Here is a 21901-nt window from a genome sequence, read left to right on the forward strand (position 1 = left end):
ACTTATTTAGATCAATTGAACCAAATCCAACTTGTATGCATTTCTATCACTTTGGATATTTATCGTCTTATCTATCAGAAAAAAATCTTTTTATTTTTTATTTTTTAAGAATGTTTGATTATTAATTTTTTTTAACTTTTCCAAAAATAAAAGTTCTGAATTTCAAAATAACAAAGCAAAACCTCTTCTATGGAAACAACAACCAACGACACCAACCACTGCCGACGACACCAGCCCCAAACGACGAGGGAGAACGAGAAAGGAGATAGAGGGAGAGTGCGGGTTGTCATTGGTCTTCTCCGTCTCGATCTAGATGCCGATAGTGGTGGTGCGGGATGGTGTTGGTATTGACGGCGACGGCGTTGTCAGGCATTGCAGATCTGAAACTAGATCTTCTCATTCTTCGTTCTCGTCCTTCGCTTCTTAGGTTTTTTGGATCCCAAATTTGCAACGAGATCTCAGAACAAATTAATCGCTTCTTTGTGCCTTTTGATTAATTCCATTGATTTTGACTTTAACAATTTTGATTTTGTTGTGATTTAGTTGAAGAATTCTGATTCTGATTTTGGCTTTAACGGTTTTATGTTGTTGTTCGTGTGGGCTGTGCATATGATTCGTATGTGTCTGCACTGTGATAGTCTAAATTTTGGAGGAAGACGAAGATGAGGTCTCTGAAATTCCTCGATCTCTCTATTATGGTTCCATTTTTGTGATAATAATTAAATTATAAAATAGAATGTTACTAAAAATAATAATGTATTAATTACATTTTAAATATGAAAATTAATTACGTAGAAAGTTGTATAATTATATTTTTATGAGATATATTTATTTTATTTTTATAAAAAAAATTATTTTTTAATCAGAATTTCTAGAAAATATTTAACAATATTTTAAATATAAGGATGAAGTTAAAATATTTTTATAAATGAAATAGAAGAAAAAAGTAATTTTTATTATTTTTGATAATATTTAATTATTTAATGCATTTAATAATTATATAATAATGTTAAAATAATTAATTATTAGTTTTAATAATGTCAAAGCATATAATATCTTTTTTGGTAATTTTAATTATGCAAAAAACCTTCTATAATTTCATCCAAACACTATATTATTTTAAATAAACAGTTAAAAGTTTATCATCTGAACATTAAATTAATTTATGAAAAAGTAATTTTTGAGATAAAAGCTTCTTAAATAAATTTTTTTTCTATAAGATCTTTTATAATAATACATCCAAATAGGGCCTACTTCCATGTTTTACTTTGAAATGAGTCACATAATTACCTTATAAATAAGTTTAGATTGTGATTTTGGTTTTTGTTTTTAACTTTTATTGTTATTTGAAAAACATCACTACGTTTTAATGCATATATATTTTTTTTTTTAATTTTTTTTGTTATATTGTGCATTTCATTAATGTTAATTGAGGTTTTGTTTTTGTAAAATCAGTGAATGATTGTCATATTTAGCATTTTTTTCTTCTTTAGATTCTTAAATGCATTTTTCTTTTATGCGGTTGAGTATCCTGTTGCAAAAGGTTGCTTCTAATTTTATGCATGACTCACTGGTCATGTCATTTACTGATAGGTGATGGTAATTGGTAAGTTATTTCTTTATACGTGGGGTCCAACCCCTATGCACCGTTAACGCTTAGTTGCATACATTTCCTTTGCGTCTTCTTCCATCTCTTTTTCTCTTAAAGTTGAAGAAGTTTGACAATAGCCCAAAAGAGAAAATTGACAAATTGTACCTAGCCACCTAACTAGGTTTAATTTCATATTTTGTCCGTCTAAAATCAACCGTTATAGATAAAGAGAGAGAGAAAAAACATGTATTCAATTAATCATGTGCAAAAATAACAAAATGTATACAGTTAGTAATACACGTGTTTGCATAAAAAAAAGGGTGTTTAATTTTCATACATTCACATAATTTTTTTAACATTATCAACTAATTATAAATATTTCTCAATATAACATTTAAAATATTGATGGTAAAAGTTAACAATCTTAACCTACATGATACATGATTAGGCAACAAACAATTTAAATAAATTTTCTTAAAGATTTAATTCAGTGATGTAAAGATAGTTGAATTTCGTGAAACCGTCCCTAATTGTTAGCCGTTAAAAATATTTTAATTGAAACTTCTTACTTATAGAGAATAAAAAAATAATATAATCTCATTATTAGATGTGTAAAAGTTTCCCGTTCAAAGGAAGAAGCAATTACCATTTGAAAAGTAGCTTCTCACTTTACATAATTCCCTTGAGCAAACATTTGACGATGTTTGCGTAGTAGATTATATTTCAGAATGATAACTAATTAACGTAACAATATAATTAACATTCTTTCAGTTTCTTTTCCACTTTGGGAATAATCACAATCAACACCTATTCTGCATGCTGTTGGGTTTGCGAAACTAGCTAGTTTTATGCTTATACACCGTGACTCATTTTATTTGTATGCATGTCTCTTTCAATCGGTTAAGGCTTAACAATAGAACATGATTAGGGGGTCCATGCCTACAATAACGACGATGAGGATGAGACCAATTAATCAAGACAAAGGGCATTTTAATTTCTAACTAAAAAGGAATAAAATAATGATTGAAGATGATTGGTGCTTAACAATGACAAATGTTGACAATGATGTGTTACTTAACGGTATATTATAATAGACAATAAACAAAATATTTGAAAGGTTTGGAAAAGTCTTATGTTCAGTGATTAAGTTTGAGGCTGAGATTCGCTAATCGTTGGAGATGGGCCACACATCAATTAACAGGTAAATTAAATTGTATAGTTTTAAATGTTATCGTGTTTTTTAATTGATAGAGTTTTTTTTTTATGATTAGATATAGTTCATTTACGTGACAAACTGTGATGAGATACTAGGATAAAAATAGAAAAGATATTAAAAATTAACGTTCTCTAGTTAAGATAAAACTGTGAAGAGATAAATAAAAAAAGGTCCCACATACAAAATTTCTTCAACATTGAGTGGTATAGCGAAAAATTACACTATGAATGTGATATAGCGAAAAATTACACAATGAGTGGTGCATTTCCAAAATAAAATTTATATTATAAGTAATTCTCTCGTTGCACATAATGTTAATACTCAACACCAAGTAAATGTACGATTATTAATCAATTTTATTGTTTTTTGATTGATAATTGGTTATTTTGTAATCCTCTCGTTGCTCACAATGTCAACACTCAACACCAAGCATATGCACGAATGCCAATCAATTTTTGTTGGTTGATAATCCATGGTGATTGATAATTGGTTATGTTGTAACCCTGTGGTTGTGCACAATGTCAACACTCAACAAGTAAACGCACAAGGGTCATTGGATTTTTGTTGGTTGATAATCAATTACGATGATTAATAATTGGACAATTAATTTATTATCAACATGTGATAGTTGACTTTTTTTTCTTCCTGATAATTGGTTGTATAATTTTTTTTTGTTCTTGAATTGTTTTTGAGTCATGATAAACCTTATATATACGATAAAATATTGTTTTTATTTTTGATTTAATTCCTCTCCTATCCTTCTCTCCAAAGCTCAATTTTTCTCTCTCCAAATTTTCTTCTATTTCTCAAAGTGAATAACCAAAAAATTCTTATATTTCTTCTTCTTTTCTCTTCTCCATTTCTCTCTTTCCCATTTCCATTCACTCTATTTCTTTTCCCGTCATCAAACAAGGTGGTATAAATATGGAACAAATCTTAAACACAAACATACACTTTTGCAATAGTAGCATGATGCATCCTATGCAATATATGAGAAATGTTAGTAATATGGCTCTCCAACATGATAAATTATAAGGCGGTCGATCCTAAACTATTATGGTCCTTGTTAATATTTTAATATTTACATAACACTTAATCAAGTGTTATTAATTTTAAATGCGCTATATAAATATTTGTTGGAAGTTGGGATTTGGGCAAGTAGTGATCCGAGATCTTTCAATAATTTATCATCCAACACACTCTTTCAAACATATCTTTTATTATGGAATAAAATTTATTGAAAATTATAACTTTAAATAATCAGCACATCATATTTAATAAATCTTCATATTGATTATGTAGTTTTCAATCATTTTTAACTGATAACAGTGTGTTAGAGAGTTTGTCACTAACTCTCCTCACACTATGTTGCTCATGCTAATAAGTTTTGTATTTTAACTAACATTTCCTTCACATAATTAAGGGCATTCATTAGCATGAATTATTATAAAAAAAAGTACTAAAAGCATTTATAAAGATCAATGTGAGATAACATGATTGATAGATAATTTTACTTTTAAAGCACGTGGTCAAAGATTTGATCCTAAGTTTACGTGTGTATGAAAAAATAAGTTATGAGAAGATAATCATTTAAATGAATATTGCTACCTTAAGAGATAATCCGGGTAAAAAAAATGGTTGATTAAGAAAATAAAAATTGAATAATTTAATTAAAAAATTATTTATTGCATTATAAATTTAAGAGTTATTTAACACTTATTATTTGAAATAATTAAAAGTATTTAATAGGGTGTATTCATCTTATGAGACATGTTTCTCTTTGCACAAAATACACGCTTGTATAGATATATCATATATGTTACAAAAAAATCTAATTGATTCACATATAAGGAACTTGGAAAGGTACGTATATATACCGATAATCTGATCCCCTTTTCTAGATAGAAATATCTTGCCCTACATGGTATACTTGTAGGATAGAATGGTGTAAGCTTGCAAAATTAAGTAACCAAATTGATGACAAAACCTACGTACGTGATGCAAAGGAAAGGGATATCTCCAGATATTTCAGCCTTAAAGCTTGCAGACAACTTGGCAAAAGCAATAATTATATCATTCTTTGTGGACGAGATTGGGGGATTCTAATATCCGAGAGAATGCTTAAACTTGAAATTAACAACAGTGAGAGAGGCTTTATAAGCAAATTAAATATGTATCAACTTCAACATACCACCTAGCTGCTAGAAATTTGATCAATAGCATTATATGGATAACCAATCATTCTTTGTTGTATAAGGACTACAATGATTGGGGGTACTGAAATTGTATAATAGCTAGGCCTTTCTCCTTCTACTTTAGTGATTGATATAGCCAAGCTTGTCCATATATATTAGTTCATTTTATTAGCTTTTGCAGATCAAGTTTTTTCTTAGAATCAATAAACCAAGATGTTGGCAAAATTAAGAGCTTGGAAAACCAGTTCTCAAGGTATGTTCTTATGACTTCAGCCTTAATTTTTCATTCGGCTTCTCTATTTCTTTCAAACCTATGAAAATCTAAACCAACATGATCAGTGTAATGTACAGTGACTTATTTCATCTTTTGTTTTTTTGCAAGTTGTGACTTATTTCATCATAACAGTGAGTTGAACAAAATTTTGAAAAGATTAATCGTCTTGTATCATGTTTAGGTAATAGCTAGTGTCGGAAAAAGAAAAAGAAAATTCGTAACATGAGACGTATTTCATCACACACACACACACACACATATATATATATATATATATATATATATATATATATATATATATATGATAAGCTACTGGCGAGAGGAAACGGGTGTGCGACTAACTTGTTCTCAAATAAATTTTCTGATTTAAAATAAAAATTACTTTATTCCTCCTTATTTAATCAACACGCGACTAACTTCCTTTTTTTTTTGTTGTTGAACGCGACTTGTTAAAACTTATAAAATATTCATATGAAAATTTCCTACAAGTACAACGTATCCAATAAGGAAAAAAAATCCTAATTAATTGTTTATATTAAAATTTCCTATCACCAAACGGAAATAGATAGCCTTTGCTAGACCAAAATATTTCTCTTTTTTGTAATCAATACCCTCTTTAATTACAAACAAGCAACGTAGTACTGTGTTTTAATTCAAAATAGAATTTAATAAGTCACATCTGCTTGAAAAAGGTTACATGGTAAAACTTGCTCTTTGTTGTTTGTCCAAATTTGAAGTTATCCTTTTTCTTCACACAATCCTATATGCGAGAATGTAAATTAAACCGATCAGTCCTTGTTTGCCAAGTTTCAAGTTTGTTCCCGTCTACACTCCTCACGTGCTTTCTGGTTCTTGCATCAATTCTACCAAATTCTAAGTCTAAAACCATGTGTATGCTGATCGAGTTAATTTCTTAAACCATGTGCATAGGTTTTGACAAGTCCTTTCTTTAATGTGTACCATGCCCCTTGCCATAGGGCATTTTTATTTTCATTAATATCATATTTTGATGTTTGAATGACATTTTATTTTATTTTTAGATGTGAAGGAACGTAGAGATGACCCAAAAAGCATCAACTTCCATGAGGAGTACAATAGTGTATTAAGGACAAAATCCTATGTTAATTTCTTCAATAAAGTTCAATTACTTGCAAACCAACCTTCCTCTAATGACAACCATAACAAATTTTCAGAAATCCTCCTTGAACCTTGCCAAGAAACTATAACTTCCATTCTTGATTCAGCAACCCTTTCAATGACACCAGAACTCAAAAACCTCATGCTCAGTTACTTTGACATTAGTGCAGAGGCCTCACAGATTTGCTGTCATCTTCTCAAAAGCATCAACCAACTCCACTCCAATTATCAGTTTATTCAAAGGGCACTAGACATTATGGATGGCGACTCTTTGGAAACTTTTGACCTAATCACCTTCGGGCTTAACTCATTCAATTACTCAAATAACCCTTTTTCAAACCTTAAAAACCATGACTTCAAGCTCATCACTGATAAGCTCTCATCAATATTGCACCATCTAAAGTCAATGAGAAAAAAAGTGGGAAGGAAAATTAAGCTTATGAAGTATTTGAAGAATACATCTGAGGTTTGTGTCACAGCAGCTTGTGGCATAGTGGCAATCACAGCCATGGTTATAGCAGCACATACTCTAACAGCAGTTATTATGGGACCAGCAATTCTTAGTTTTCCATTTAAGCATTTTAAGAGGAAGCTTAGAGCCTATGAATTTTCAGGAAAAGGGTCTCAGAGTAAAGTTTATGATCAGCTTGGTATAGCAGCAAAGGGAACTTATATATTGAATAGAGACTTTGACACAATGAGTAGACTTGTAGCTAGGCTTCATGATGAAATTGAGCATAGCAGGGCAATGGTGCAATTATGTTTGGACAGGAAAGAGGACAAATTCTCTTTGCAGGTGGTGAAGGAGCTTAAGAAAAGTGATGTTCGGTTCAGGAAACAAGTGGAAGAACTTGAAGAACATGCGTGCTTGTGCCTTGTAGCAATAAACCAGGCAAGGACCTTGGTAGTTAAGGAAATTAAAAGATCGATGTGATGTCGTTAAGATAGATGTGATGTCATGTAGATACTTTTAGATATAGGAAGAAGAAAAACGTGTACATATGAACTTCTAGATGATAAATTAAATGTAATGACTGTTAAAAGTTGTTAGGAGTTAGGAGTAGTTACTTCTGTCTTACGTTATTTTCTCATTTAATAAAGTTATATATATATATAATTCATAACACACCTTCATTTCAGTACCAGGATGATTTTTTTTTCTCTTGTCATATTGTATTGACTCATACTCCACTTACACTAGAAATTATTAGACAATTATCACTTAATCTATATATAATTTTGACCAATTTCTACCTAACATGCAATCAAGTGTTATTAATTATTTTATTTTATATTTTAAACTTAAATACTCATCACATAAAAATTTATTGGGATTATAGATAAATTGTAGTCTAAAATTACCTAATAATTACTTCACTTACATCCCTAATTCTAGTCTTATATTTTCATTCCATTATTGTTATTGTGGTGTCAATTATGCAAATGCATGAATATGTGTCTAGGCTCTCACAATTTTGGGGTGTTTATTAAGAGATATTTTTTACCATAAATTGTTCAATGCAATGCTCATGTATTAATCATTGTGCTGTGTTGAAAATATTCTTAACTTGGTATGGATTGAATTGCTTATTACACTATTTGTGCATATAATCTAACATAGTTTGCTTTATTAATTTTGGATCTAATAATCACTTATAGAAATTGGTTTAACTCATAATATAAATTGATTCGGAACAAACCCTGCAAACCAAAACGTCAAGTCATAATATAAAACTTCAATTTACAAATTAACAAGTACAATTAATAGCTATTTTTTTTTTTTTGAGGTACAATGAGTCAATGACCTTTTTTTTACTAGATAATGAGTCAATGACTAATTAATATAAATTGGTTAAAGTGATAAAAGTTTATTTTCTTAAATTTAAAATTTCAATCCAAAAATAAATAAAATAGACGTTATTTGTTGAGCTTTCACATAATTTTCAAGGACCGGAAGTCTAAAAACAATAAAAATTATGATAATTAAGCTCTTTTTTGGTACCTTCTCTCTCATATATTTTTTTTGGACATAATTAAGCTCTTTTTTTTAGAGAAGCATAATTAAGCTCTTCAAAACAACGTAGAAGCCGACATTACTTTTCTGTTTACATTCATCATAAGCTGCTATGATTACTTCAGATGGAACTTCCATAGCAACACATGAATCTCTGGATATGGAGAATGAGGTAGTAATAAATAATCGTCTTCATTATTATTATTAGTTTGTTAAATTTCCCATATTATTATAATAAAATTAGTGAGCAGTATTATATTTCCATTGACTGCCTTAGACATTGGACGTACGTTGCAATTTCAGCCAACAAAGTTGCCTCTCGCTGTACGTAGGCCATGTTCTATCTTGGTAGTCATTTAGAAATCCAAAGTGAAGTTAACTTAAATATATAATACAGCAATATTGATTTAATTTTTTAATCATTACAAATTAGTATTAATGTATTTTATAATTTACGTGGAAAAATTCTAATTTTAACATTATTTTATATTTAAAAACTAAATTATGATGACTTTTATTATCTTTGATGATGAAATCAAACTCATTGTCTGGATGTTTCCGTCCTTTGCATATAACAATAAAAATGGTAAAAATGTCATCTTGTTGAATGTATGAGGTTTTATGTTTTTTGATAGAAGATTGTATTGGGTTGTTAACCCACTTTTGCTATGTCTTTTCAGACAATGAAAAAAGTCGTGTCCAAAGCTACTACCATTTGGAACTCATTAATTTCTGTACCGGATGAAGCGGTGGCACTATTGGAATGGACAGAGATCATAAATGAAATGAGGCTAAAACAATAATTTTCTGGTGAGTACGTAAACATTTGCCTGTTTTGTGAATTGTGATTACGGGCAATGGCAAAGCGTGAGATTCACATATTAAGTCTAAGATAAATTATAGGAATGAATTCTTTTAAATATATTTTTTTATTAGTTGAAATTGAGTGAAAATTATAAAATGTTTTACTACGTTTTGTGTTTTATTTTATATTTTTATAGGTTTTACTAAATTTTAGTGATGTGTTGGAGAATATATTATTAATATTTCTCTTAAATGCAAATACTATATACACACAGATAATGTAAAACTTTTTTTTACATTGTTACTTAATTATATACATATATATATTCTATAAAAGTTATACTAAAGTATTAAAAGTATTTTATTAATTAAAGAGAAAAAATTATATAATAAAAATATAAAATTGTATATAGTCAATTATAATCTATTTAATTTTAAAATAATTATCTTAAAATAATTTAAATGATACTTTTTTAATTAAATAATGGTATAAAACTCTTTTATACAGTCATATTAAACTCTTTATTAATTATTTTTTAAGAATAAAATTTTAAATATGTTTTCTATCTTTTATATGGTGTGCTATAAACTCAAAAAATACTCTTAATCAAATGTTTAATTTTTTTAATGAATTAAATAATTATAAACACATTTTATGTTCGGTATTTTTTTAATGATTAAAAGAAGACAATATTTTTTGTGTGCAAATAAGTAAATATAAATACTATCAGTGTAATTTAGATCCTTTAAGCATAAGAGGTATTGAGGTTTTTTTTATTTGTTGTTGAAGTAATCTTTTTCCAATTGGTTGTTTTATTCTGAGATAGAGGGATATCCCTTTTTGTGATTTGATGTTCAAGGCAAAATCAAATTTTGATTAAGAAATTCAAATTGAATCATTTTTATCAATAATTTTTTACAACTAAATAATATTTTTAACACATATTTATCTTCAGAATTAATACAAGAATAAAACAACTAAAATCTAAGTTATAGGTCTACTAACAAAAATATATTTATTATTGGTGTTAATAAAATAAAAAAATGTCACATATGTAACAAAAATATCACATATGTTTAAAAAGATTCAAACATATAACTTTTTTTTAGAGTGTAAATTTATTTCTTTAAATTTGCTTTAAGGACCTCATATCGTTAAACCGACCATGATTGTCTTATTAAACAATTCTTATTGAATTATTGTAGTCAACTTAGTAGTAGAAGATTTAAATAATATGGATAAAGACTTAGATTAAATTCGTAATGTCTTAGTTGTTGTATGAAATAATTCTTACCATATTTATAAAAATAACAAATCAAAATCTCAGAATACATAAGAAAATAAAAAAAAAAATTAAAACTTAAATTTGAGCTTTGCCAGTGAAAGAAAGAATGTAGTTGCAGTAGAGATGGGTCCTGAAAAAATTAATCATGGAGAAAATTCTTATAAACTTTCCATTTACGATAAAAAAAAAAATTTAAAAATAAATAATTTTGACCCTATGTGGTAGTATTTCCATTACCATGGTTACATTGCAGCTTCAGCACATAGCTGGTGTTCTGGGCACCTTCTACCGACTTACAGCTTCTCGTGAGCAACGTGAACTACACCCATGAACTGGATTGGAAAAATGGTTTGAACTTTAGGTTTACCAAACGTTCTTACAGTGCTTTCATGATTGGTGGGTCTCTGTGCCAACTCTTTTTTTGTTACAAAAAAACCTATCAACTTTTCAATTCTTGCTTTGCTCCTTCAACAAGGCCCACACTTACCACCTATTTGTCATGGCTTCCTCTGCTTTATTGCAACCGTTTCCTTCTGCTCCTTCTGAGCTGCTTCTCTCATGATTGGGGCTGCTTCGGTTTTGTATCGTTTGCAACGAGTAATGGACTGAGAAAGACAGGTTTTTTTTAATGATGGGTAGTAATGAGATTGAATATTTATCTGAACAAGTGTTAGATAGGGGTTTTGAATTTGATAGTCGGCAGAATAAAGATCTCAAGCAAATGGATATAGAGTCTCGGGGTGAGAAGTTTTATGGAGCTTCTTCTGAGGAGGATGAGGATGGGAACCAGTCGTTGCCGCAAGTTGCTTCTTCATCAAGAAGAGGTTTGTGCTAGTTAGTTTTATAGTTTCTTCTGTTAAGTAGTTGATTATGACTATGACTGTCAAATAGGCATTGCTTTAGGTTCTGTTGTTATCTGATGAATGCTTTATTGATTTAGCTTGAAGGAAAGCTAGCTCCAGAGCACTGTATAATTCTAAAAAATCTTGCGAATTTAGTTGCCTTGTCTGAGGAGGGAAGAAGGGGAGATTCATATGTAGATAACAAACATGTCCTAGCTCTACAAGATTATTCACTGAGCCTCTTCTTCGAAAGCCTTTATGCATTTATTGAGTCTAAGTTAGTTGCCTTCTGTGTAAGGTCTTATCCAGATTGGCACTTTCATATTTATGAAATATGTAGTTTCCATTGTATTTTTAGTTTCTGTTAGAGATTCCCAAGCACCAACAGTTAGTTAAGCAAATAGGTAGTTAGTAAGAGAGGGTGGAAAGAAAGGGGTAGAAAGGAGTGGTGACATTCTCTTTTGTATCGATTGAAAACTGAGCATTAGCTTTGTTGTAGAAAGGGGAAACCCGAAACCCTTTGGGAAAGAGAGACTCCTCTTGGAGGAGAGATCTTTCTCCTTGCTCTATTCATTTTTGATCAGGAAATAAAAATCTGTCTTTTCTGTTCTTTGTTTTCTATCCATAGCTCCTAACAGTTTCACAAGTTTAAATCTAAAATACTGTGTTCCATTGAAATTAGTTTCAACCTTAATAGCTTTATTTCCTTTTAAAATAATTGTGTGCTCACCTCCTATCTTGGTCAAATGCTATTGGTCCTGCCCTCATGGACTACTGTTTCTAACTTGCTTCTTTTGGAAGATTAATTTTATATGTCTTGTCTGTCCAATTCTGTTCGTGAAGGTTTGGAACATTGCATCACATCCCCTGTTGGAACTGAGAGGAACCCACTTATAGTTGGTGATGAGATTTTTCTTTCTAGATCAATGACAGGAAAGAGGGAATTCCCTAGGCAGGACACAATATTGGACAGGCTGTCTGAGAGGGCGAAGGTATTGCAATTATTACTGTATGTGGAAGATCTTAAGTTCCAAAGTTGTGTTTGTTTATTTTTATTCTAGTTGGGGTAAGTTTCACCAAAAAGTTGATATTAATATTTCTTTGACTGTTCTGTTCAATCTTGTTTGAAATATGTGAATTGGAACAGTGTTATTTGTTCTTTTGGGTGTTGGACATATCTCAGGTTCTTGACATGTGGTTGGGTTATTTGAAATATGTGATTTGTAGCTTTATTCTTGAAATTGTTATCTGTATTTGTGATTTATGCATCAGAGCTTCCAAATTATTTGCATGTTCATAACACTTTATTGTTTTGCCACTCAGCAACTGATTACTAACCTAGTGAAGATACAAAATGATGGCACTGTTGAAGTTGATATAGAAATGAGTGCATATGTTGCTCCAGAATTGTTAGAGCTCCAATCTTTTGTCGAGTCAACAGTGAGTGGAAGTCTTAGTTCAGAATCAAAAAAATCTGTTCCACGGTTACAAATTGTCATACTTGTGGTTGGAACTAGAGGCGACGTACAACCTTTTCTGGCCATTGCAAGGAGACTTCAGGCATGTTTGGATATTTTCATTCAATTCATTTTGATGCACATCAGCACATGAGAATTGCATTAAATCATTGTTATCTTTGTATTGCTTTCTTGCATATCTTATGGTGTAGGAGTCCCTAATATCTTGATATTTGTGATTTACTTTAATACGAGGCCTAAATGAGAATTTGGGATTATTTTTCTTGGAAATCACATCATATATAGATTTCCTTTCAGTTGCTTTGTTCAGAAAAAAAAAATACTGTTTGTAATGTATTATTATCATGATAATTTGTCATATTGGCATTGGTGATAACAACTTGTCATTGAAGTTCTTAATAGAACTTTTAATTTTTGGGAAGGAATTATTCTGGTCTCCTGTAGTTTTAGTTGCCTTTAATTTTAAAATCCCTAGGTTTTCCTAATTATCTGATTGCTGTCACGTGATTTGCACCGCTGATCTATTTGAAAGGGTGCAAATCTTGATTTTTAACTACTGTTGATGTATTGTATGTCCCCGCAGTCAATTTTGTTGCTTCCATAGATGAACTAAATATTTACTTGCAGGAGTATGGTCATCATGTTAGGCTGGCAACTCATGATAATTTCAAAACATTTGTGAAGTCAGCTGGTGTAGATTTCTATCCTCTGGGTGGCGATCCTCGTGTATTGGCAGGATGTAAGAGGTTCCTTTTTTATACTTTCATTAATATCCAATAATTTATTTTTCAGTCTTCTGGTATTTTGTGCTTAACTTGACTATAGCAGGATGTAAGAGGTTCCTTTATATTGGTTCACCTATTAAAAATGGTATTTAGATTAGAAAAATGCTGGAATTTACTGATATTACATGGTGCTCTAGTGCAGTTACTCTGTACATCAGAACAACTTCGGAAAAGACCAACTTTTTACAATTTAAATATTTTATAAAATATTTTTCAAGTATTGGTGTAGAAGGTCCTTCTTTTATACCTGAAGTTGTTAATATATCGTAAATTGTCTAAATTTCCAAGTGTTAATAATAGATTCAACAATGTAAAATAGATACTTTAACATATCTGGCCTTTCTATAACTGTATATGAACCTAAAACAGATCTGAAATGGATAAGGATGTATCATGCATGCTAGCTATAATAATTACCAAGAAAAGAAAATATCAGTTCATGGAACAAGGATTTCAAATACAATTGGGGCATCTTAAATAACCAATTAATTGTAGGGTAAAGAGATGAGAGTTGATAGAGCTGAATAAAAATTCAGACCTAACATAAATATTCCCTTAACAAAACTTCAATCCCAAAAAGTCATAAGTCTGATCAAAATTATTGAAGCCTTATGTTCTCTATTTTTATACAGTTAATTGATAGATAGTAATTATTATACTCATAGTCATATGAAATAGCAAGCTGTAAGGTAATGAAAAATTGTCAAAAATATTCTCATCATTCTCCAATTGCTAAATTTACAAAACATTCTCTGATTCCTCCACTGTAGATTAAGTTAACTTAGGCCATGACTGTGATCTTTCAAGCTTTGGCTCTTTTATCCTCATGGCTCAGTCTCCCCTATTTTTGTTTTGAAACATGCTAAAACAATGATGTATTTTTGTTTGAATCTTATTCTGCTGCTGCTCTTATTCATTATATACACATATAATGATATACTAAAAGAGATATTTAAATTATAGACATGGCAAGGAATAAAGGTTTAATCCCTTCTGGACCAGCTGAAATATCTGTCCAACGAAAGCAGCTGAAGGCCATCATTGATTCCCTTCTTCCAGCATGCACAGCACCTGATATGGAAACTGGTGTTCCTTTCAAAGCTCAAGCTATTATTGCCAATCCTCCTGCTTATGGTGAGTGGTTAGGACTTAAGATATTAGTGTATCATGTATTTCTTTATTAAATATCTTTCTTACGATTGATTTATGTTTTAAGGTTTAATTATCCGTAGTTTTTTTTTTTATTGAAATATGATATTCATATAACACATGATTTGCAAGTATGACATTTGGCATTAGCCTTGAGACTAGGATCTGTACCTGTAGAACATACTTCTAATACCTGGATGACAGTTAAAACAATATAAATGGTCTTCATATAGTAATGCCATATTACTAGACCATTCAAATGGTGACCCTGATGTTTGAGTCATACTTGGCTACTTGGTATTGACGGGTTGAAGTGCATTGGCATTTTGCACATGTTCATTCAATTAATTTTCAATGTTCATAAACACAATTTAGGGTTGGACTTATCTCCTTTGATCAGGAGCATAAATTGTTTAAGTAGAAATAAAGAAAAATTAAGCTATTTTAGGGTTTTTTTTTTTCAAATACTCATTACATGTATACCGCACTCAAAGATATAAACAAAAAGTGCTAACCATGTACGGGGTAAGGAACAGTGGGACTACAAGAGTAACTACTGATATTGAAGTAAGTTTTAAAGCCTGAAGAATAATGGATTTTCTTTTTCTCGAATCTGTTTACCAAATTCATAAGAATGTTGTTGAATTCAGTAATTTTTTCAATAAAAAAATCTTTTCATTTTAGCGGAATATTTTTGTTTGTTTATCACATCATTATTTGCAAATTTGCCTGGACTTGCATATGTTTATTTTTAGAATAAAATAGATAGAATTATATCTTTGGATCCTGGCTTGCAGGACATGTACATGTTGCTGAGGCCCTTGGGGTGCCCCTCCATATCTTCTTCACAATGCCATGGACGTGAGTTTAAATTGTTATAAAAGTTGTCACTTTTTATATGTTAGCAAGATAAAGTTTTATTAAGATATAAATAATTTTCTAATTCTTGAATTGATTTTCATTGTTCATACAGTACAGAAATGTTTTAATTAAAACCAGTAACAACTGTATTTTCAAATATTCAGATAAATGCAACATTCTTTTATCATCCCTTGTCAGTGCTTTCTTTAAATATTTGAGGTCAATTAAATATATTTTTTCAATATGCAGGCCAACATATGAGTTCCCCCACCCTTTGGCACGTGTTCCTCAAAGTGCCGGTTATTGGGTATGTCCTTTGCTGACACTATTTTTTTAATCTGATTTTGATAATTTTATAAATATTTGCTGAACTAACTTACCAACATACCTGTTTCAATATTTCCTTGCCGTCTCCAGCTGTCCTATATAATCGTGGATTTACTAATATGGTGGGGAATGCGAAGAATTATCAATAACTTCAGGAAAACAACACTGAAGCTTGCTCCTATTGCATACTTCAGTATGTACCGTGGATCAATATCTCATTTACCGACTAGCTACATGTGGAGTCCTCATGTTGTTCCCAAACCAAGTGGTATGGATAAGGATTAAATTATTAGTTACATTATCTGATGTCCTTGTGATACTTTTTTTAAACGAGTAATCATTTTAAGTCATTGAAGTAGCAGATAAGTTCAAAGCTGTTACTGTGTAGAACTGAATGCACAATAACTATTGACTTGGATTGTGAATGTATATTATAAAGTTATCTGTTGAAATTTAATAATTGAATGGATTTTATTATATTATATTATATATGACTTTGTAAAGGAAGACTTTTGTAATTGCTTTGGTCCGAATCAGATTCCAATAAAATTTTATCTAAGTTGTTTAAGCTTTGAGGAGACTTCACAGTTCACATGCATAATGTATAAACTATAAAGTACAGTTAACTTTTCTGTGTTGATAATATTACTATTTGTAAATGTTAGATATATAAAATCATGGATGGGCCTCCACTTAACATCTTAAGCTTTTAGAAGAAATGATCCTTGAGAGTAATTAGTAGCATGTTTTGCTTGGAGTCCCAAATTTGTTACTAGCACTAATGACATTTTACAAATTTGCAGACTGGGGCCCTTTAGTTGATGTTGTTGGTTATTGTTTCTTGAGCCTTGCATCAAAGTATCAACCCCAGGAAGATTTTGTCCAATGGATTCAAAAAGGACCACCTCCTTTATATTTTGGGTTTGGGAGCATGGTATGGTAATTGCATGTGAATTACAAGTCATTTTTTATGAATTGTCTTTGATAATCAGCTTTTTTTGTGAATTCAACTTCACTATTTGGATTTATGGATTGTACTACCACTACAAGCCTTAGTATTGTTACTATTGTAGATAATCATTAAATCCCCAATCATAAATCCTAATTCCCCATCAGCGTTACTAATGGCGGGTTCCCCAATCAAAATTCTGCCATATAAACACACCATTGCGCCTTATGGTGGGTTTCCCTTCACAAATTGCCTATGGTGGTTGGCAAAAAATCTGCCATAGCGCCGCCATGGCCACTATTTAACAACACTGTTCCCCATTTTTCTTGTTGAATATTTGGTGGATTAGTTTTGAGATTAATTCATTTGGTGTGTATAGAAAATAAGACACTACTTATGATGATCCTGACCTTTCTGGACTAGTTGATGCACAGATGTGACTTTGGCCAACATAATTTCCTTCATTTGGTAATCTATTATTGTACATGTCATATAAAGAGGCTTTATTGCTATCATAGAATCAGTGCAATGACATTTTCATCAATAACTGTTTCAGCGATAATCATAAGCTCATGAACTTGACATTGTATGAGTTGACACTATAAGCAATTTTTTAAAGAATTATTTTTGAAATCGTCTAAAAATACTTGTTTTACTTTTTCAGCCTCTTGAAGATCCTAAAGGAACAACAGATGTTATATTGGAGGCACTAAAAGATACAGAACAACGGGGAATTATTGACCGGGGTTGGGGCAATCTAGGGAACTGTAAGTATTTTATTCCAATTTTGTTTTGAACCTATTTGATTCCTTTTTATCAAATACTCATTGCTGTTGAGGAAGTTATAATTTTTGGTTTCATGTTCTGTTATTTGTTTGTATGTCAGTGCCAATGAATGAGTGAAATATGTGTTGTTTATTACCAAGTTTAACCTTATGACCTTATGCAAATTGTCCATCCCCTCCCCACCAACCAACTAACCCCTTGCTATTGACGTTGTGTTTGTTTAATCGTAGTTCTGATTAGCTTTTCTGAAATTGTATAGTCACATGCTCTAACTCCATTAACCGATTAAAAAGGTATCCTTATCAAAAGTATTTTCTTTTATTCTGTTTCTGGTTTACTTTCAACAAGAATATTCTTTTATTGTTTAGCAATTGATCGATTTTATTCCAAAGAAAAATCAAGGAAAAATTGAAGACCAAGATTCCAAAATAGAATTTATGGGTTTGTTTAATGGAAAAAAGGAGTTATGTGTTTTCACTCATGTCCTGGTTGGCATACATTATTTGGCTTTGCAGGAGCTAAAGGATGAATGAACTGTAAAAATCTCCATATGAATGTTCTTCCTAAAATTTCTTTGATTTAATAATTTATAAGGAGGATGAGCAGAAATGAACACTTAAAGGCTATATTACCCTGCCAATGGGCAAGTAGCCTAGACACTGACTATTTCAGTTTATTTTCATATGCTTTAACGTCTACCCACTTGAATATGTTTATATATGTTATGTCAGCTAGTTTATCTAAGACATGCCTGCAAATTTTTTCTTAATATCATCATTTTTTTCTGTGCATTTTACGTAATTAGCATTAGTTTTATTTTCATTTTGTTTTCCATTATGCAGTGGCAGAACTTTCTGACAATGTTTTCCTTCTGGAGGAATGCCCTCATGATTGGCTGTTTCCTCAATGTTCTGCTGTGGTGAGTTTTAATTTATGTTTTCTTGTGGGTTTATTTGGCCAAGAAAGAAAATGCTTTGGAGTTTGTCAGAGTGTTTTTGTCATTGCTAGTTTGAGCCTTTTTTATTTTGATTCTCAATTTCACAATTCAAATTTTAGCTGTGAGAACTGAAAAGTTCTTCCAAGAGAAAACTAACAGAAAGGGGGGCAAAGGGGTTGGTTTGGAATATCCACTCAGATCTGGGGATGAAATAACTGGAAGATATTTTTGGCACAAAATTGCAGGTGCATCATGGTGGAGCTGGAACCACGGCTACCGGATTAAAAGCTGGGGTAATTAATGTTCAATAATATCTTCTAAGATATTTTTCTTTTACATAATCCAAGGATTCGTTTGAATGTCTTTAGAGTTTTAATGACATAATTCTGGTGCTTATAAAAAAATAAATCAGTTTATTGCTTTTTAATTTTTTATTTTTTTTTAATATGAAACCATAACTTGTAGTGTCCAACAACCATAGTTCCATTCTTTGGAGATCAGTTCTTTTGGGGAGATAGAATATATGAGAAAGAATTGGGACCAGCCCCAATCCCAATATCTCAGCTCAATGTTGAGAATTTATCAAATGCCATAAGATTCATGCTCCAGCCAGAGGTGAAACTAAATTCTATTCATCCCATTCTTTTGTTTTCTCCTGCATACTCTATAAACATAATGTGTAATAGTTGTGCAATTGTTCTATGCAAACAAAGTCACGGGTCATGGTTTAGTCAATAGTATTGATAGTTAGTGGATTATAAATATTCAGGTGAAATCTCTAGCAATGGAAATTGCTAAGTTGATTGAGAATGAAGATGGTGTTGCCGCTGCGGTTGATGCATTCCATCGACATCTGCCTGATGAGCTGCCACTGCCAACTCCTATTCCAGTGGAGGAGGACCACTTGAATCCTTTGCAGTGGTTTTTTCTCCAACTTGGAAGGTTCTGTTGTGCACCTTGTGGTGGTGTGTAGGTTTTCTGCATTAATTTCTTTTTCATTTTCATTGATTCATTGTAGAATACATGTTGTAGGTTGCATAGTGTTTTGCTTTGGCATTTCATTCATTGTCAAGTCTCTAGGGTGAGGACTTGACTAACAGTTAATATTCATGTATTGTGTATATTTGAACCCTCCCCCTCCCCCCACAACAAGGTATAGGTTCTGTCATTAGTGATAGATTAAGAGATATAAAGAGCTGGGTAACATCATTCATGTAGCGGCTGCTCCAAATAGTTTGCTTCAGTATGTTTCCAAATTTGATAGTTGATAATAATTTCATGCTAGAATTTTGTGTAGATTGCCTTTTTTTTCTCCTATTAGTTTATTTTGATCTTTTAAAAGGTGGGAGATATTTTCTGTTGTATAGATGTGTAGTTCATATCACTGATCCTAATCTTAGGGTAATGACAAAAAAATAAAGTGCACTATGCCACTATGGTAGGGTAATTTACTATACCATCAATCATAGTAACAACTATTACAATCTCATTCGGAAAATTCTAAGCATGCCACTGAACCTTTTTTCCCCCATTGACACTTGACAGCATTACTTGAATTTTTAGTACTATTTGACTAGTTAATCGAGTAGAATTACTATTATTGTATGTGGCAAAACTACAAGGATCCTTTGATACTTAAATTAGTTTCCAAGCATAGTGATAGGGAATAAATGATTGTGTTTGTACAATTTGGACAGGGAGACTCTTACACCTCCTACTTTCAATTAGACACTTTCAACATTCTCTATTCTCTTCTTTGGATATATATTTTAAATCTTATTCTTAAAATTAGTAAAAAAAAAATCTTTTTTCATTGAAAAAAATATCTTTTAATCATCTAAACTCAAATTACTCTTTTTATTTATATTTTTTTAGTTGTATATTTCTTTTAAGTTATCCTTTTATTTTTATTTTATCTCTAAAGTCTAAACTAAGTTTTAATAGTTTTTAAGTTATTCTTGATCATTATAATATATATATTTTAATATATTTATGTATTAGAAATTTAAATTTTAATATATTATATATTTAAAATATTTATTTAGTATGGATTTTAATTATATAAAAAATTTATCTCATACCGCGTACATATTAAAATAGTATCAAGTATAAAGATAAATCATTTATCTCTAAGAAAATAAGTTATATAGTAAAAGTATAAAATAATTGTATATTATCATTTAATCATATGATAAATTTCATTAATGATAATAACTTTAAAAATTAAATTAATGATAATTTATAATTAGAGAACTGTCTAAAATAAATTTAGATTATCATTACCATCATTATTGAAGTCTATCTCTAAATAGTCTAATGTATAGTTCTCTTTAATTTTCTGTCACTATTTATTGGATTATCTTTTCTCTGGTCAACCTTCCTTACTAATAAGTAATAATTCTACAAGGCTTTCTCAAACATGCCTGCCCAAATAATCTAAAATGCATCGTAAAATGTTTATTAACCAAAAAAAACTTGTTTTTATCTTTCTTGTTTCTTTATAAAGATTTTCGAAAAAAGAAAAGAAAATTAATCAATTTTTTTTAGAGGATTAACATCTTTTGCTAGGCCAACTCTGGTCGATTAATTTTACAAGGTTTGATCATGTAAAGGATTATAAATAATACTATGTAATAATGGAGTGGCTTATTACAAATTAAAAAAAAAAGTGATTTGGATGTAAAATAATCTAGTAATTATATTCTAGAGATAAAAAAATATAAGTTAATGTTATTTGTTTACAATCATAAAAATTACTTTTTAAAAAATAATATTTTTTTATAAGAAACTATTCAAAATAACTTCAGATTTTAATTTAATATTATTTTTTAATCATTTTAAAAGTTGACTTTAAAATATATTTTTTTATGAAAAATCTATAACAAACAAACCCGATATATTGTCATGCTTAGAGCAGACAGATAAATTAAAGTTTATATCATATTAGGACAAAAAAACATTCATATCATAAGGTTTAGTACGAATGTGGTGCAGGAATTATTATAAATCCTCATTATAAATGTACATTTTAATTTAACTATCAAATTCTGAATTAAATATTAATTTGGTAACCAGTCGATTTAAAAAATGAAAATAAACTCAACTTATTAAGGAATGTTTTAAAAGCATGATAAGAAAAATATTGAATTCATAAACTAAATAATAATATTACTATATAGGTTTTTCAAAAATCTAAAAAAAATTATATTTAATATTTTTAAACAGCAACTTCCCAATGGTCAAAAAGACTTCCCCCAAAGGTCCGCTGCA

At 30.2% G+C, this 21901-nt stretch overlaps 2 protein-coding genes across 2 annotated transcripts; both read left to right on the forward strand.

Annotated features, from left to right (window-relative positions):
* Positions 1-313: 313 nt before the first annotated feature.
* LOC102663162 (UPF0496 protein At1g20180) lies at positions 314-10848 on the forward strand. The gene is made up of 4 exons (XM_006589428.2): positions 314-364; positions 544-616; positions 6317-7317; positions 10771-10848. Exons 1-4 carry the CDS (start codon positions 314-316, stop codon positions 10846-10848), a joined length of 1203 nt encoding a protein of 400 aa, XP_006589491.2.
* Positions 10547-19848, forward strand: LOC100778448 (sterol 3-beta-glucosyltransferase UGT80B1). Its single transcript, XM_003535518.5, has 14 exons — positions 10547-11341; positions 12203-12351; positions 12683-12919; positions 13465-13576; positions 14586-14756; positions 15569-15632; positions 15882-15939; positions 16050-16227; positions 16763-16893; positions 17573-17675; positions 18537-18613; positions 18877-18924; positions 19097-19246; positions 19401-19848. The coding sequence occupies exons 1-14, from the start codon at positions 11146-11148 to the stop codon at positions 19602-19604; spliced, it is 1878 nt and encodes a 625-aa protein (XP_003535566.2). The 5' UTR covers positions 10547-11145; the 3' UTR covers positions 19605-19848.
* Positions 19849-21901: the final 2053 nt, after the last annotated feature.

This window comes from Glycine max, chromosome 10, assembly GCF_000004515.6.
Source record: "Glycine max cultivar Williams 82 chromosome 10, Glycine_max_v4.0, whole genome shotgun sequence".
In the NCBI taxonomy this organism is placed as follows: Eukaryota; Viridiplantae; Streptophyta; class Magnoliopsida; order Fabales; family Fabaceae; genus Glycine; species Glycine max.

What these genes read in the sequence shown, in the direction of transcription:
- LOC100778448 (XM_003535518.5), top strand. Translation starts at nt 11,146, where the DNA reads ATGATGGGTAGTAATGAGATTGAATATTTATCTGAACAAGTGTTAGAT. An exon ending in TGCCAATCCTCCTGCTTATG is followed by an intron (nt 14,757 to 15,568) that starts GTGAGTGGTTAG and finishes CCTGGCTTGCAG; the next exon opens with GACATGTACATGTTGCTGAG. An exon ending in TTCTTCACAATGCCATGGAC is followed by an intron (nt 15,633 to 15,881) that starts GTGAGTTTAAAT and finishes TTCAATATGCAG; the next exon opens with GCCAACATATGAGTTCCCCC.
- LOC102663162 (XM_006589428.2), top strand. Translation starts at nt 314, where the DNA reads ATGCCGATAGTGGTGGTGCGGGATGGTGTTGGTATTGACGGCGACGGC. An exon ending in GTATTGACGGCGACGGCGTT is followed by an intron (nt 365 to 543) that starts GTCAGGCATTGC and finishes GTTGTGATTTAG; the next exon opens with TTGAAGAATTCTGATTCTGA. An exon ending in GTGGGCTGTGCATATGATTC is followed by an intron (nt 617 to 6,316) that starts GTATGTGTCTGC and finishes TTTTATTTTTAG; the next exon opens with ATGTGAAGGAACGTAGAGAT.